The sequence below is a fragment of the Muscardinus avellanarius genome (genome assembly GCF_963383645.1).
Source record: "Muscardinus avellanarius genome assembly, chromosome: 1".
NCBI classification, from domain to species: Eukaryota; Metazoa; Chordata; class Mammalia; order Rodentia; family Gliridae; genus Muscardinus; species Muscardinus avellanarius.
In genome coordinates, this window is record NC_137786.1 from 54,575,727 (window position 1) to 54,594,726 (window position 19,000).

Genomic DNA, 19,000 nt, shown 5'->3' on the forward strand with positions numbered 1-19,000 from the left:
AACAAAGGGGCAGATCCAAACAAATAACAATATATATCTTCAGCAAGTGGTAAGTACCATAAAATAAAAGTAAATAAAAACAAGAATAAAGACATGAGGAACAAGGGATACTTATATTAGATAATATGGAAAGATCACTCTGATCAGGTAATGTTTGAAGAGTAGAGAAAAAAGACAAAAGATAATGAAGTCACTATCTATCAAAAGAATATTCCAGGGAAAGGAAATAGTAAATAAAAAAAGCCCTGATGCAGGAGTGTGCTTGAGACATCTAAAGAAGGAAGCATAGCTAAAGTGAATTACAATAAACTCTAGACTTCGTCTAATATCTTTGTGTTTGTAGAACATCATAGCTAGTGTTCTATTCTGATCACAAGAGTTTTCACTAAATTTTTCTAAATTTAAATAGATGCTAAGTTAAAGATGTATATTATAAACCCTAAAGCAACTATGAAAAGAAAGGTTAAGAAAGAAGGAATCAGCCAACGGTGAGCGGTAAAATTTAAAAAAAAAAAAAAAAACTATACAATTAAGCCAAAAAACAAGAAAAGAGGAAACAATGCCCGAAAAAAAAAAAAAAATAGGCTAGATACAAAACATAAATTAGCAAAGTAGATTTCAATACAAAGATACTGTATTCTAACAATGGAAATAGATTAGAAATTAATAAAAACTTTGCAAATATCTGGATACTAAAAATGCACTTATTTCTACATAATCCATGAGTCAAAGAAGCAATCAGCAAAAAAAAAAAAAAAACCCTTAAACCATCATTTACTATGATTGAAAATAAAAACACAACATTACAACTTTGGGGATGAAGTAAAAGCAGTACAGAGGTGAAATTTTATACCACTAAAGGCCTATAATGGAAAAGAAAGCTCTATGCTAATTATTTCACCTTTCACCATAAATACAAAGAGAACAAAACCCATAGCAAGATGAGAAAATAATAAAGAATTTAAACCAATAAAATGCAGGGTGGAGAGAGGAAAATTAAATTAAAAGTTGGTTCTTTGAGAAACTCAATAAATTTAGCCAGGTTAATTATAGAGAGTGGAGAGCTATACATAAATTACCAATATTAAGAGAGAGGTGACACCACTAAACACATTAAACTGATAATGGGAGAATATATAAATAACTTTATGTCAAAATTAGATCAGATGGACAATTTTTATTTTTATTTTTGTACTAAGGATTGAACCTAGGGTGTTCTACCTCTGAGCTAGACCACAGCCCTGTTTTTTTTTTTTTTTAAGAGTTTATAAAAAAATACCAGGCCCTCAGTTCATTATATAAGGCTGGTACTCCACTTATATCAAAACATTAAAACTTAATATAACAATCACAAAAAAGAAAACCACAAAACAATATCCCTCATGAACACAAATGTAAAATAAAACTTTCAAAACTTCAGCCAATTAAGTATAGCAGTAAATAAAAAAGGGTAATATAGCAAACAGGGAGTTATTCTAGTTATATAGTTATTTAATCAGTTGAACTTTTAAAAAATCAATGTGTTTACCATATCAGGAGTCTAAGAAAAAACATTTAAATATCTCAATGAATTTGGAAAAGTGATAAAATTCAATGTTAATTCAGGACTTTAAAAGACTATATACTGTAATAAAAGGAAATTTCTTCAATCTAATTAAGAAGATCTATGAAAAACTTAAGGTAAACATTACACTTAATGATGAAAGACCAAATACTTTTTGATAAGATTAGAAACAATGCAAAGATGTCCAATCTTACTAACTACATTCAATATTTTAGTGAAATGGTTCTAAGACAATAAAATATGCCAAGATGATGATAATATAAATCATGCCCACTTAATGAAGTTTCCATAAGAACCCAAAAGAACTGGGTTGGAGCTTCTGAATAGCTGAACACATGGCATTTTAAAAACATTGCATTATTTATATGTGTTAAATTTTGAGAAGGTATCAGATTGTCACAAGTTGTCCCAAAATTCAGGTTCTTCTTGTATGCATAATGTATTCATTCCATCTCAATAGCCCCCAGAGTATTAACTTATTCCAGTATCAACTCAATTTTAAAGTCTAAAATCTTAACTAAGTATCATCTCAAGGAACCTTCTCAAGTAACCTTCATTTTGATGAAACTGATCTCCATCTATAAAGCTATGAAATCAAACACACTATGTGCTTCCAAAATCTAATGGAGGACAGGCACAAAATATACATTCGTATTCCAAATTGGCAAAACAGAAAAGGGTAACAAATCTAAAGTAAATATAAAACAAAAATACCTGAAATTTTAAGGTTCAAGAATAATCTTTGTCTTGATGCTCTGCCTTCCAAGCCCAGGAGAGTAGGGTCTCGCCCTCTGGACCAGTAGTTTTTCTGCCTGTACCTTTGCAGGGCATGAGCTGCTCCCATATGCTCTGAGGAGCACTGTACCCTCAGCTTTGTCAGAGTTGCACAGCAGGTCTATCTCTGAGTCTCATTCCCATAGCATCTCTATTTCTAAGCATTGTGGTTCTCCTAAGCTGGGATCCCAGGCCCAAGGCTCTACTAGGAAACTCAATCCTTTAAAACCTAGATGGACTCAGCCATGCCACCTAGTTTGCACACTGGTGTGGTTCTGGAAAGATGATCACTACAGCCCACACTGCACCTGGGCCTACTGGAGCTATACCGTAAACATCTGAGTTAGTGGGCAGACTAGCCCACAAGGTGAAACCATGCTGTGCAGAGTGCCTCAGGTCCCACAGGTATCCGTTGTCCCTACTTTCTTGAACTGAAGAGATAGCTTATTTCCTTACTAGATGGTCAGGTGGCCATGCCCTTCAAGGTCCCTTGTAAGCAGACTTTTTCTTTCTTTACAATATGGATGGGCTGAGAAGCTTCCAATTTTTAAAACCATTTCTTTTTGTGTGTGTGTGTGTGGTACTGGGGATGGAACCTAGGGGCATTCTACCTCTGAGCTACCCCAGCCCTATTTTTTAGTCTTTTTTTAATTTTTTGAAATAATCTCACTGAGTTGCGAAGGGCGATCAGCCTTGCTAAGTAGTTGAGGCTGTCCGCAAACAGTGATCCTCCGGTCTCCGCCTCTAGCATGCTGGGATTAACAAGTGTGTGCCACCACGCCCAGCTAAATACATTTTCTTTTTATCAGTAATTCCATTTAAGTCTTTTCTCTCTTCTCACAAATATACTACCAGAGTCAAAAGATGCCAAACTACACCTTCTATACTTTGCTTATATATTTCAACTTCATTGCTCACAGTTTTTTTTAATGAAACACTAGGACATGAACACAATCCAGCCAAATTCTTTGTCTCTTTATATTAAGGACAGCTTTTCTCCATTGTTCAATTATTGATATTATAAAATATGAATTTTGGTCTTTGTCCTTGTTTCCTGGCATTTAATTTTTAAAATCCATGGAAACTCCAAAGTGTTAAGTGCTTTTTTTATATGATAAAGAGTTGACTGATGTCTAGCAGCACTGAGGCATCTTCAAGATGGTGGCTGGTCATCAGAATTCTAGACTTAGGCATGTTTAGATAGTTGGGACTTTCAGCCCCATCCTACCCTCCAGGATGGGAGAGGGGATGCAGGGACTGAAAGCTAAGTTCATCACAGTGGCCAACAATTTAATCAATCATGCTTCCATAATGAAATTTCCAAAAACACTCAAAAGAACTGGGTTCTTTTGGCTCCCGGGTTCAGGGAGCTTCTGAACAGATGAACATACGGATGTTCTAAGAGGGTGGCAAAGACAGGACATGAAAGCTCCACACTCCTTCCTATATCTTGCCCTATGAGTCCCTGGCATATGTATCTTTTATAATCAATGAGTAAACATATATTCTCCTGAGTTCTGAAAGCCTCTCTAGAAAATTAATCAAACCCAAGGAAATGGTCACATACATTCCCCATTTATACCAGGTTGGTCAGAAGTATAGGTGACAACCTACTACTTATAATTATGTGCCATCTCAAGTGGGAGGCAGTTTTGTGAAATTAAGGAATTTGGTGCTACCTCCAGACAGTACCCAAACCGAATTGATTAGAGGACAACCAGCTAATATCTGCTGGGGAATCATCTACTATAGAATCTGCTGGAGTTGTTTTGTAGTAGAAAAAAAATCAGTACATTTTGGTGACCAGTGGTGCTATGCTGCATTGAGTGGTGAAAGAGTATAAAAACACTAGTTTTCTACTTTCTATCCTTATAAACGTGCTTCTCAGCTCCTTGTCAGACTTCATCAGAATGGCCTTTACTGTACATGTTTCTACCAACATTCTGTTCAGGATTACTCAGACATTCTCTAAAAAAATGAGGCTTATACCTATTGTCTTTTCTTTCTGAGTCACCAAAAAAAAAAAAAAAAAAAAAAAAGCCTTTAAAAGTCTCCTCATGAGTTGGATGTGGTGGCATGTGCTTGTAATCCCAGCATTTGAGAGGCTGAGACAGGAGGATCACGGTTTGCAGACAGCCTCAGCTACTTAATGAGGCCCTTTGCAACTCAGTTAGACCCTGTTTCAAAACAAAAAACAAAAAATAGGGCTGGAGATGTGGCTCAGAGGTAGAATGCCCCTGAATTCCATCCCTAGTACTAAAACAAAAAACAAAAAACAAAAAAAAAAAAAACAGTCCTCCACATGGCAATGTAGGCTTTTTCTAGTATGCACTTCAAAATTCCTCAGCCTCTACCAAAGCAGCTTTCACATCAGAATTTATTATACTACAACCCCACTTGTCAATACCAACTTTCTGCCATGCTACTATTGGACTGTTATAACAAGGTACCATAGAATGAATAGTTTATAAAAACTAGAAATTTATTTCTCACAGTTCTAAGGGTTGAAAAGTACATGATTAAGGAACCAGCAGATTTTGTGCCTGGCAAAGAACCATTTTCTCATAGAAAGTACCTTTTTGCTATGCCCTTACATGATGATAAAGAAGAACTTTGGTGTCTTGTTGTTGTTGTTGTTGTTGTTGTTTTGGTGGTACTGGGGTTCCTGGAAGCCCTTCTATCTCCGGGCTACTACACTCCCAGACACACACACACACACACACACACACACACACACACACACACACATATGTATTTTTTTTTTTTTTTTTTGAAACAGGGTCTCTTAAGCCAGCGAGGCTGGCTCTGAACCACCGCAATCCTCCTGTCTCTGCCTCCCAAGCACGGGGATTACAAGTGTGCACCACCACGCCTGGCAACTTTGGTGTCTTTAGTCACATATAAAGGCATTAATGAAAGCATTATCTTCAGGACCTAAAGGTCTCAACTCCTAATATCCTTACACTGGGAATTAGATTTTAATATATGAATTTTGAGGTGACATAAATATTTAGTCCATATCATAGGAGGAGAGATGTATGTGTGTGATCATTTAGCCATGTTTAACATATTACTTTTATTATAAAGAGCACTTAATCAACTAAAATCTAGATACATGGATTAAGGTTTACATATTAAGCACTAACATTAGCAATAGATGTAATAAAAATTCAGTGACCAAAATTTTAAAAATATTCAATAAAATATAATCAGATAAAATAAAATAAATTCACTATAATTTTAAAGCAGTTTTATTCTACTTCTTATGTAATACTCATCTAAAAGTTCTGATTAAGCCAGGCGTGGTGGCAAATGTTTGTAATCCCAGAATTCAGGAGGCTGAGACCTGAGGATCACGGTTTGCGGACAGCCTTAGCTACTTAGCGAGGCCCCCACAACTTAGTGAGAACCTCTTTCAAAATAAAGAACAAAAAATAGGGCAAGGGGTGCAGCTTGGAGGTCAAATGCCCCTGGGTTCCATCCCTAGACCCTCAAAAAAAAAAAAAAAATTCTGATTAAGAGGGTATGGTGATGCACATCTGTGTAATCTTAGTATTTGGAGAGCTGAGATAGGATAGCAAGTTCCTGCTCATCCTCTGAAACTTAGTGAGGCCCTTAGGAACTTAGCAAAGACCATGTTTCAAAATTACAAATAAAACAGAGTTGGAGGTGTACCTCAGAAGCACCTCTAGGTTTTTCCTAGTACCAGTAAGATACAAATAAACAAACAAACAAACCAAAAAAAGTTCTGGTCATAAATTACTTGAGTTATTACAAATTTATAAATGACTTACCTCTTCCTTTCCTAATGTTAACAAAACATCATCTGTTAGGGGAGTTACTATAAAAAGAAAACAAAGCAATATTATATATATGCTTAGCTACATCTCAAGAATTTGATTTTGTAGTTTTCTAAACAATCCTTTCCCTCTCCATTTATATATTATGAAACTTTTTAGGAAATTTGTGCAGTTTTGGTCAAACTTTTTATTTAACATCTTTGCACATATAAGCAACATTTGTTTAGATAAATTTGGTATCTATGCATTGTTTTTAGTGCTTTTTAAATTTGATTTTCCAAGCCTTCAAAAGCAAACTTAGTAATCTATAGTGTATTCCTCAAATGTTTTCTGTAGTCATGTAATCATACACATATATAAACACACATATAAATAAAAAGTTTTTTTTTTCACTTACAGTTTTATAAGAATAGGATCCCTTATCAAATAAATTATGTTCATCTCTTTGCACTCAAAATTCCCATGGAAATACTTTCTGTTCATCTGGTATAGATATAATTCATCAATTTAACTACTGCATAACTTCATCAATTTAACTACTGCATAACATTCCACAGTAAGAATATATCATAATGTATTGATAAATTCTCCTGTTAATTGCACTCAAAATTCCCATGGAAATACTTTCTGTTCATCTGGTATAGATATAATTCATCAATTTAACTACTGCATAACATTCCACAGTAAGAATATATCATAATGTATTGATAAATTCTCCTGTTAACTGAGCATTAACCTTTTGTTGTTTTTAGCTACAATAAATAAGGATACAGTAAGCATGCTTTTATGTCTTTATGTATTGGTGCTTTCATTTCTACACAACATATTCCCAGAAATGAAATTTCACAGAATGAAATGTATATTTTGAATTTTAATAGAAGATACCAGATTTCTTTCAAAAGACATAACTAGGAGCACTGAATTAAAACATCAAAAGATAATATAAACTAGTCTATATTTTTGCCTGTAAGTATAGTGAATAGAAATGAGTATTTAATTTTGTATAGCAAAAGTAATATGTTCAATCTTTATGCAAGAAAAATTTACCTTTTCTAATAAAGTACTATTTGAAACTTCTCAATATGCTACTGAAACTTTCAAATGTATCTGCTATCTTACACAACATTGTAACAGAAAAGACTTTCTACATGTACAGACAACCTTATGCCATCAAATGTTTTTTGACAAGGATGTTAAGAAAATCCCATAGGGAAATAGACACTATTTTTAAAAAAATAGTGCTGCAAAAGCTGGACATACACATGAAAAGGTCTAAAGGTAAAACTTTTCCTAAGACAGTATCCAAAAATTTAATGGAAGACATATCAAAAGCTAAAACATGAATTAAGACAACAAAATTCTAAGAGGAAAACAAAAGGGAAAAGTTTTATGACACTGGATTTGGCAATGATTTCTTGGATCTCTTTCAAGAAGACAGAACATGAAGAAAGGAAAGACAAAGGGAGGGAGAAGGGAAGAAAAAGCACAGGCCAAAAAAAAATTTTTTTTAGATAAATTAAATTACACCAAAATGTAAAACTTTTGAGCACAAAGAACATAATCGACAGAATGAAAAGGTAGCCTACTGGATGGAAGAAGTATTTATGAAGCAGATATTTAATAAAGAATTAATATCTAGCATATATGGAGAACTACTACTACTCAACAATTAAAAACAAAAACAAAGCAAAAAAAACCCCAGTAAGGCATAGTGGTATACACTTTTAATCTTAGTACTTGAAAGGCTGATAAAAGGAGAATAACAGGTTCATGACTAAACTCAGGAACTTAGGCCCTCCACAAATGAATGAGAAAATCTTGGACATGTATCTAAACTTCTCAGTAAAGTCTTCAATGAGAATCTATCATTGCAACCTTAACTTTATTAGAAAGAAGACCCGCTAAGCTGTGTCTAGATTCCTGACCCATAAAAATTACAAGATTACAAATGTGCTCAGACTCCTGACCTACAGAAATGGAAGTAATAAGCCACTCCAGTTGGGCATGATGGCAGACACCTGTAATCTCAGTACTTGGAAAGCAGAAATAGGAGGATCATAAGTTTGAGGTCAGCCTCCGCAATTTAGCGACACCCTCAAACACTTAGCAAGACCCTGTTTCAAAATAAAATAGAATAAAAAATGACAACTGTGGGACACAGCACATCTCAGTAGCTAAAACAAATAAAGTTCAACTACCAAGAAGGCAGAGTCTTGACAAACAAAATAAATAAAGCTCACAAACCAAAAGAGAACCACGAACCATAGCAGAAGGAATCTAGTAATCTGAAATGAGAGATCCACTGCAAAAGGCCGAGTGCACGACTGACTTGCTGCAGATGCGGCCTGGCCGCCGGCACCATAGCAGACCACCAGCCCAAATCACAAGTCCCAGCTCTGGCCTACACCAGCGCGGCAGCCCCAAGAAATCTACAAAAATAATCAAATACTTGAAAACAACTACAAGCTCCAACATCTTAAGAGACTAGCACCACACTTCAGGGACGCAGAAAAAGATCCAAAAGCCCATGCGCTCACCAAAGGCAGCACCAACAGCAGCACAGTAAACCCTCCAGAGACTCGGAGCAGGTCAACAAGGTAACTGCTGGCGTTACCAGTGGTCTTCAGCAGAAGACCACCCAGAGCAGCTAGAAGAGGTGGGCTGGTCCAGTTAGAACCCCCAGAGACACAGGAAAGGTGCTCAAGGTGTGATATCTGCACAGGGTCATAGGGAGTTGCTCCAAGACTACACTAGACACCCTCTGCCAGTACTGGTAGGGAAACACAGGCACAGAGAGCCAGAGCCCAGGGCAGAGAGCAGAGAGGCCCAAGGATGTGTAGAGCACAGGGTGGTAAAATGCAGAATCCTGGACTTACATAGACACTGACACCCTGACACCTAAACACAAAGCTGTCAGAGAGAAAGGTGCACAAACACTCAGAGAGTGGTTTCAAAAGTTGACAATAGGATACAGAGCAAATAAGAGACATTGGAATATACTCCAGAATCTACCACAGTTAACAGACATACAGATATTATATGGTCCCGGCCCTATATATATAAATTAGTAGGACTGTTGTTTTTTTTCTTCTTTTTTTGTTAGTTTTTCTCACACACTATTGCTAGTTCTTTTTATTTATCTTTGTCCTTTAATTTTTTTCTTTTATTCTTTCTTATTCCTTTTTTCCCTTTGTTTTTTTTTGTTTTTTTTTTGGTTTATAATTGCTAGTTTTTTTGGGTTTTTTTGTGGGTGTGGGGATGGAACCCAGGAGCATTCAACCTCCGAGCTACACTCCCTGCTCTGTTTTTTATATAATTGTTAGTTTTTGTAACTTCTTTTGTTACTTTATTCGTGTTTGTGTGCTCCTTCCACCCATTCCTTTTACAAACTTTCTCACTCTAGCCTATCTACTCTCTCCTCTCAAGTCTTTTCTTTTTTCCCTTACTGTACCTCCTTGCATTATATTCAAGGTATTTCATATCTCCATACTTAAATACTCTATTAAATACAAGAGTCCTACTATCTAACCTTCTCTCATTCTCAACCAGATACTATCTTGTTATACTTAAAATTCTTAATCAACCTAATCATATCCTATACTTTACTCGAATCCTATACCCATTACCCCAGCTCCTCCTCCATTACCCAACCCTCCCCATTGAAAAAAGCACTGCTTACCTGCTGACACCTCTAAATTCCTACTACTAGGATTGGATCAGACATAATACACACAAAAGAAAAGATGCCAAGACATTAGAAAAACAAGCCTGAGAACTCTGAAAATATGAGAACTAGAACAGTGAAGAAATAACAAAAATCATGAATACTAACCTACAAGAAATATAAGAAGGAGAATTCTGAATCCTGATCTTCAGTATGGTGAAAGGCCTCACAGCAAGTGTACAGGAAATGAAAAAGGAAATGACGACACTAAGAAAGAATAAGAGGTCTGAATAAAAGAGTCAATAAATGAAATGAAGACAGCAATAGAAAGAAAGTCTGGAAGATTAGATGAACTGGAAAAGAAAATATTACTTTTAAAAGATAGTTTATTCAAAACCGAAAGCACAGTAAACAGCATACAGAAGTCATTACAGAAACAAAATCTAAACATCCAACAACTATGGGACAACATGAAACGTCCTAATTTACAGATAAAAGGCATTGAAAAAGGGATAGAGGTACAGACCAAGGGTATTCATAATCTCTTCAGAGCAAAAATTTCAGAGAAGTTTCCAAAAATGGAGAGACTTACACGTTCAGAAGACATATAAAACACCATTAAGATAAGATCAAAGGACCTGCCCAAGCCATGTAATAATCAAAATGACCAACATAGAGGCCAAAGAAAGAATCTTAAAAGCAGTAAGAACAAAAGAACAGGTGATATATAAGGGCAAAACAATAAAAATCACCCCAGACTATACAACCCAAGTAATGAATGCCAGGAGAGATAGGAATGATGTGATCCTGACCCTGGGAAAATAACTTCCAACCAAAACTGCTATAACCAACAAAGTTATTATACAAATTGCTGAATTAAAAAGTGTTTCAAGAGAAGCAGAACCTCAAAAAATTTATGAATACAAAGCCAACAGTAGATGTTATGGTTTAAATAGTGGGGGTTCTTTTTCTTATTCAACTAAAGTTTGTTGAATAGAAAAATTAAAACTAACAGGCAGCTCAGTCAGCTTTAACAAATCTTTATTACAAAATCAGTAGGAAACAGAGCTGTAGGAAATAGAGAAGAGAAGGAAAAAGCAGCATGCTGACCTGCATAATGGAGAGTCCAAAAATAGAACTCTGGCCCCCTTTGGGGACCTCAACCTTTAAATAGATTTTGTGTTGGTATCTTTCTCATCAGCGTTACCAAGGCAATGGGCTAGTTACTTATTCCTTAGCCAGGTGGTGCATCTTTGTCTCTGGACAGTGCACTTACTAAGTGCAAGGGTCAAGAATCTACCTGGCCCTTGTCTCTATTGTACTGGGCAGTATTAGTTGCTCATCAACTGGGGTGCTTTGAAGCCGCACACAAAGTTTACCTTTCCTTTGCCCAAGCTGGATCACAAATGAAAGGAGGTAAACAGAGGCACTGGTTGCCTATATTGTAGTTTTAGGGCTAGCTGCTTCAGTTGACTCTAAGGCCTTTAGGTTAATCATTAGAATGAAGGGCAAAGACAGAGAGGAACTCTGCATTGTAATAGCTGCAGCCCCGTCCCTGCCTGAGTGCCTGTACAGCACCCAGGCTCTGACTATATTTTACACTTTGGAAATTAATATCAAAGCAATTTTCCAATACCGGCACATTAATACATTTTGATGCCTCTTCCCAAAACTGGTACACTGAAGATCACAGTTGGCGGACAGTCTCAGCTACTTAGTGAGGCCCTCCGCAATTTAGTGAGACCCTGTATCAAAGAATAAGCCAGGTTTGGTGGTGCATGCTTGTAAACCCTGTGCTTGGGAGGCAGAGATAGGAGGATCGAAGCCAGCCTCAGCTGGCTTAAGAGATACTGTTTCTGAATAAAATATAAAATAGGTCTGGGAGTGTAGCCCGAAGGTAGAAGGGTTCCATGCCCAGTACCACCAAAAATAAATAAATAAATTAAGTAAAGTATAAAAAATAAGGCTCAGAGGTCAAATGCTCCTTGTTTCCATCCCCAGACCCTCCCCCAAAATAAATAAAAACAAATTAATCCAAATATATGCTGCTTGTAAGATATTCACCTTATAGCCAAAGACATTCATAGACTGAAAGGATGAAAAAAGAAATATCATGCTAATGAAGACCAAAATTGGCAGGGGTAGCAACGCTGATATCCAACAAAACAGACTTTAAGCTAAAATACATCAGAAGAGACAAAGCAGAGCACTTCCTTTTATTAAAAAAAAAAAACAATCCAGCAAGAGGATATAATGATAGGAAATGTTTATGCCCCAAATGTGGGTACACATTTGTAAAAATAAACCCTTTAGGACATTAGATCTCAAATAGACCCAAATATAATACCAGGAGACTTCAACACACCTCTCACACCACTAGACTGACCTTGAAGGCAAAAGATGAGTAAAGGCTCTTGATAACTAAAGAAAGCTATAAACCAAATGGACCTAATAGATATACACAGAATATTTCAACCAGGAATAGCAGAATACACATTCTTCTCAGCAGCCCATGGAACCTTCTCCAAAATAGATCACATCCTTGGCCACAAAGCAAGCACCAGCAATTTTAAATGATGTAATATAATTCCCTGCATCATTTCAGACCACAATGGAATAAAAGTAGAAATCAACAACAGGAAGACCAAAAGAAACTATTTAAATACCTGGGAGATTGAATGATACACTACTGAATAATGAATGGGTAAGATCAGAAATAAGACGAGAAAAAAAGAAATTCCTAGAAATACTGTAACAGTTAATTATGAACATTCTTTATTAAAAACATCCCAGTTTTGTATGCCACTAAATGTCTACCAGAAGTACTAAAATTAAAAACAAACAGGTAGTAATGAAGATGTAGAATGATAACAAATATCACCATGAATATAGTAATTAAAATGAGGCTGTATATGAGCCGGGCATGGTGGCGCACGCTTGTAATCCCCGCGCTTGGGAGGCAGAGACAGGAGGATCGCGCAGGTTCGAAGCCAGCTGTGCGCTGGCTTAGGAGACCCTGTTTCCAAATATAAAATTTAAAAATAGGTCTGGGAGTGTAGCCCGGAGGTAGAAGGGCTTCCAGGAACCCCAGTACCACCAAAAAAAAAAAAAAAAAAAAAAAAAAAAATGAGGCTGTATATGAAACTGTCTAAGAAGCAAATATGAAGAAAAGAAAACCTAGGACTGTTACTTGAGAAATACCAATTGGGGTAAAGAATTATAAATCTGTGTAACAGACTAAGAATAGAAGTCAGGGAGGGTTAAAGGAAAGGAAAAAAAAAAGAAATATATGGGGGGGAAAAAGAGTATAATGCATATATAAAACCATATACAGATAAATATATGGCCCAGAGAATCTTAGACTTTCTCATAAAAAAGTATCTATTACTTGGGCATTGTAATTACAAACTTTGGTGCCATCTTCTCTTTCTCAACTAATGACAAAAAAATATATGTGGCTCCAACTAGACAAGAAAGAGCAAAAAAACTATATAGTCCTATGTAAATAAGCGTCTAAAATTACTTTTGTATGACGTATATTTTATTCATTAAGAAGCAATTTATAGCTTCTAATGAAGTGTCTATAAGGATAAAACAATGAAAATTAGATCTCCATAATCAATATTATTATAATCTAATGTAAGGTTTTTCTAGAATAATAAAATAATTATAAAATAATGTGTAGCCGGGCGTGGTGGTTCACGCTTGTAATCCCCGCGCTTGGGAGGTGGAGACAGAAGGATCACGCACGTTCGAAGGCAACCTCGCTGGCTTAAGAGACCCTTTTTCCAAATAAAAATATAAAAGATAGGTCTGGGAGTGGAGCCCGGAGGTAGAAGTGTTTCCAGGAACCCCAGCACCACATAATAATAATGATGATGACAATAATAATAATAATAATAATAATAATAATAATAATAATAATGTGTAAAAAGAAAGAAATGTAGTGGCTTCCTAGTATCAATAAAGCTTGGGTAAATTCAAGGCCAAATGAATCTTGTGATTCTTCTTTTGATCATTAAATTGATTTGTCACTAATTTATTTACAAAACTTAAAACCTAAGAATTAAAAATCTTACTTTGAGGTGTTTCTTTATACCATTGACTGAGTTCAGCGGTCAAACATTTCACTTGCATAATTAATAATGACAGCTACAAAAAAGGATAAAAGAAAGTCATTTTGTATGATATTTCATAGCTATTTATAAACAAAAATGTAGACCATCTTAATACTTTAATTTTTTCCTGACATAAAAAATAGCACCACTAAACTCTTAAAATTAATACTATGAAGAGAATTCTACTTAAACCATACAAATTATAGCTCATAAATTTCTGGTTATACCAACAATATAGAATTAAAGTTAAATCTGCTTTATCACTCAAACTAAAATACCTTAAGTTTATTTCACATACATCTTTTTTTTCTTTTTTTGGTTGTACTGGGGTTCCTGGAAACCCTTGTACCTCCAGGATACACTCCCAGATCCTTTTTTATATTTTTATTTGGAAACAGGGTCTCTTAAGCCAGCAAGGCTGGCTTCGAACCTGTGCAATCCTCCTGTCTCCGCCTCCCAACTGCGAGGAACACAAGCATGTGCCACCACGCCCGGCTCCATATAAATATATCTTAAATTTTAAAAACTTGGCGGGGCACAGAGGCATATACCTTTAGCCCCAGCAATTCAGAAGCTGAAATAAGAGAATCCCAATTTCGAGGCCAGCCTAAGCAACTTAGCAAGACCTAGTGTTCAATGGTAGAGCACTTGTGTAGCATGTACCAAGCACTGGGTTCAATACTTGGTACAAATAAAAAAAAAAAATAGGGAGAGAAAGAAAGAGGAGTTTCTTGCCAATTTTTTGCCTCAACTATGTTTTCTTCTATCTCCTTTAAAAAAAAACTGAGTGATTTTAACTTCAATACATATTTATTTTATTTACTTATTTTTTTGTGGTACTAGGGGTGGAACCAAGGGGCTTTTTCTACCTCCAGGCTATACTGACCTATTTTATACTTTTATTTGGAAACAGGGTCTCACTAAGTTGCTGAGAGTCTCACTAAGTAGCTGAGGCTGGCCTCGAACCTATGTGATCCTCCTGTCTAGGCCTCCCAAGCACTGGGATTACAAGCGTCTGCCACTACAGCTGGCTTTAACTTCACTACATATTTAAATACATATATGGAAATAATTTAAATATATACATAGAGGGCCGGGCGTGGTGGCACATGCTTGTAATCCCCGCGCTTGGGAGGCGGAGACAGGAGGATCACACAGGTTCGAAGCCAGCCTCACTGGCTTAAGAGACTCTGTTTCCAAATAAATAAAAAATATAAAATAGGTCTGGGAGTGTAGCCCAGAGGTAGAAGGGCTTCCAGAAACCCTAGTACCACCAAATAAATACATACATACATACATACATACATACAATTAAAAAATAAGAACAGTTCCACAAGCCACAAATAAATATCAGTTTTACTACACAAGTTTGTAAATTATGTATCCCTTAGTTAAAGATAAATTAGGGTATGTGTATTTTTGGTAGTACATAATGCCAAATATTCCAATTTTGATAGTTATAAGCCTATGTGAAAATCTGTTTATATATTAGTCCATAGAGTCTCAAACTTATTTGGCTTGCCTCCTTTCAGAAAAAAATTAAAAAAAAATTCAGTGTCACTCTTATAAAAATGAATAAATATAAAAATTTGGTAACAAATTTGTGTTCATATTTTGTTCCAGCAGCCCCCTCTTGGGGCAGTATCACCCACTTTGGGAATATATAAATTAGATTATAAGATTGAAGTCCATATAAATTTAAAGTTTAATTTCAGCGCATTTCCTTTTCTTTTTTCTTTTTTTTTTTGGTGCATTGTAATCATACATTAATTTTCTATTTGTAATTCCTTTGGGGACTCAGATTAAAAATTCACATCTCAAGCCAGAGGTGCCATGGCACATGCACATAATCCCAGTACTTGGGAGACTGACAGGAGGATGGCAGTCTCAGCAACTTAGCAAAACCATTTCAAAATAAAACAGGGCTGTAGCTCAGAGATAGAATGCCCTGGGTTCAATCCCCAGTACCACACACATACCAAAAAGAAAAAAAAAAGAAAAAAAAAGAAAGAAAAGAAAAAGAAAAGTCATATTCCAAAAATGCAATGGGCTTTACTGCAGTAACCTACAGCAGCTCAAAGAACCTGCTCTGTATCATAAAATTTCCTGTTGAAATATTCAATATGTTAAATTACTGATAGTCATTTTTAACACTTTTTAAATTTTTTGTTATTAAAATAGGATCTTGCTAGGTTGCTGAGAGTCTAAGTGGCTGAGGCTGGCCTCCAACATGTGACGCTCCCGTCTCAGCCTTCAATGTACTTGTATTAAAGACTTGCTCCACCAAGTTCAGAAATCGCATACTATATTGACAAAGCAGAAATCTTAACTTGCTAAAGCCCAGCAAGGCAAGCATCCAACTTATTTCTTATCTTGCTATAAAAATTAAAGAAATAGCTTTAAAAGTAAAAATAACAGTATTTCTAAAGCAGTTTAAACACAAAAGTTTTCTTAAAATATCTAACTTCTTTTGGAAAATGGATTGAGTTTTAATAAAGTTTTAAAGATATTAAGTGTGCAAAACATTTAACAAGTCAGGCCAGAAACTATTTTGAGAATGGCTTGCTTGCAATATCTGTGAACTTGGCTGGAGTTTATGATAGTTCCCACTAACAATCTCTTAAGAATTGCTCAATGTGTCTAAACTGTTTGTGTAAATAGGGTTAGACAGGTGAAGTGGTGCACATCTATAACCCTAGTACTTGGGAAGAGGAGATAGGAGGACTGCAGGATCAAGGCCAGCCCCAGCAACTGAGTGGTAACTTGTTTCAAAAAATGAAAAATAAAATAGGGCTGGGGTTGTGGCTCCAAGGTAGAATGCCCCTGGGTCAATCCCCAGTACCTGGTTAATGCTGAAGACCTGACTTCCTTCTAGCAGTCTGGTATTTCAGTACTTGCTATGTAAAAGCTGTCTATATGACCAGGTCCTACTGGAAACTTTGGGTACTGAGACTCTAAAGAGGCTCCTTGAGAGACAACATTCTACACATAGTGTTACAATTGAACAGAAGAACTGAAGTAGGTCTAATATAACTCTACTAGGAGAGAACTCCTAAAAGCTTGTGCCTGGTTTCCTGTGAACTTCACCCCATGCAACTTTACACTTTGTTGATTTTGCTCTGTGTCCTTTCATTGTAAATCTTAGCCACAAGTATACTATACACTGCATTCTGTGAGTCCCCCTAGAGAATCAAGAAGCTTGTGAGTGGCCTTGGAGACCCTCAGTGCAAGAGAAAACCATAAAAAGTGGGTTATTTTTGGTGTTTGATGCTAGGAAATTCCATCTCTGAGATAGATCCTTAGGCCTCTTTTTTATTCTGAAACAAGGTCTCACCAAGTTTCCCCACCACTATTTTTAACAAATATTCTCCTAGCATTTCTTATAAAGTTATTTTGCTAACCCATCAGAAAATTATGTGTATATAGTCAAATACATAGGTTCTATTTTTTCCTTCCACATGGATTTCATCCCTTTTTACTAACTTATTTCTTTATCACAGATGTGAACTATCAAATTTAAGTTTTGTTTTTTTTCCTGCAGTACTGGGGATAGAATCCAAGGGTACTTTACCACTGAGCTACATCTCTAGTATGTTTTATTTTTTACTTTGAGATAGGGTCTCACTAAGTTGCCAAGGCTGGCCTCAAAGTTATGATCCTCCTGCCTCAGCCTTCCCAGTTGATGTTTTAAATTCTTAATCTGATTCACTGATCTATTCCTAAACCAATTTCAATATTCTCTGGCTATAAAAGATATTTAATCTTTTGTTTAAGCCTAAGGTAAAATCAATTAAAGTTTACACAAATAGTAAAATATTGCTGGCTATTATACCTAATACAAAGTAGTTCTGTCTTTGCTCTAATTTTTAACCAGGTATCATAATAGTAACTCACAAGTAATTCACTCAACTATATGTATGTGTGTGTGTCCGTACAAATACACACACACACACACACACACACACACACACACACACACACACACATATATGGCTCATCTGTTAAATATCTATATATGGCTGTTAAAAACAAATATTAAAGAAAATTCTTTATTAATAATAGTTTTTGTTCCAAAAATTTTTATCTTCTTTTGACATAGTGTCTCGATATGTTGTCTAGGCTGGCCTCCATTTTGTAATCCTACTGCCTCATCCTCTTAAGTAGCCAAAGTATAGGCATGCCCCCCAAATTTTTTAGAAATCCAACTCAAATCAGAAAAGGCAGAGTTGCCAAATGTTTAAGAATACAGATATTAATAAAACTATTACATTTGGAATAAATATAAACAGATATAATTCTTTCCCAAAACACAGTAATTCTACTTTACCCATTTTTAAGAAGAAAAAAAAAATTCATACCTGAGCATTTGAATTTGTGAGTGTCTCAGTTCCATTAAGCGATAATTTATTCTGACACTTGATTCAAAAAGGAAAGAAAAACAATTCATATCATATAACCATAGACAATTCCCCTCTTATTTTGTACTAGTCTAATGTAACACTCCTCTAACACAAAAGAACAAAAGCCAATAGCTAGGGTCAATTATAAACTACACAACTGTATACCTATCCTACTTTCATAAGCCAAGATTTATCTTTCAGAAATGAAACCAGTGATAACAATCTTAAAATCAAGAATTGCCATTTTTTGCTATAGCTTACCTAGTATAAAGTTTCATGAATAAATGCTTATAGGTCTAAAAACTATATATTTATCATATATAATAATAGTTTTGGGACACAGCATAATTTTTTCTTTCCTTAGTGTAATCATTAAAATTAACTGATATATAACCTTTACTTCTTGATACTTACTTCTTCCATATCTTTCCATATTTCTTCACATTCCTTAATAAGTTCTTCTTCTGTATCTCTAACAAATTCCACATCTGTAGTACTATCTGGATCTAGATCTTGTGAACTTCCAGACATGTGATTTGTGATTTTCTCGGCTTTATAAGAAAAACTAAAGTAAAAAATATCCATTCATTTAACAAATACTTAATACTACTTGTTTATACTCATCTAGGTGTCAGTAATGTAGCATAGCTCAAAACAGACAAAAATCCTACAAAGTAAAA

The 19,000-nt window shown here is 35.4% G+C and overlaps 1 protein-coding gene across 1 annotated transcript in view; it reads right to left on the reverse strand.

The window, feature by feature from the left end:
- Positions 1-18,860, reverse strand: part of CENPK (centromere protein K) — a gene marked incomplete at its 3' end in the record, with an annotated part of 26,902 nt that extends 8,042 nt beyond the window's left edge. The window contains exons 1-4 of the mRNA XM_080703724.1: positions 18,735-18,860; positions 18,279-18,335; positions 13,882-13,954; positions 6,133-6,179 (exon numbers count right to left, since the gene is read on the reverse strand). Coding sequence (XP_080559850.1) covers positions 6,133-6,179; positions 13,882-13,954; positions 18,279-18,335; positions 18,735-18,851 — 294 coding nt within the window. The 5' untranslated portion in view covers positions 18,852-18,860. The remainder of the gene's footprint in view (positions 1-6,132; positions 6,180-13,881; positions 13,955-18,278; positions 18,336-18,734) is intronic.
- Between the last annotated feature and the right edge of the window lie 140 nt (positions 18,861-19,000).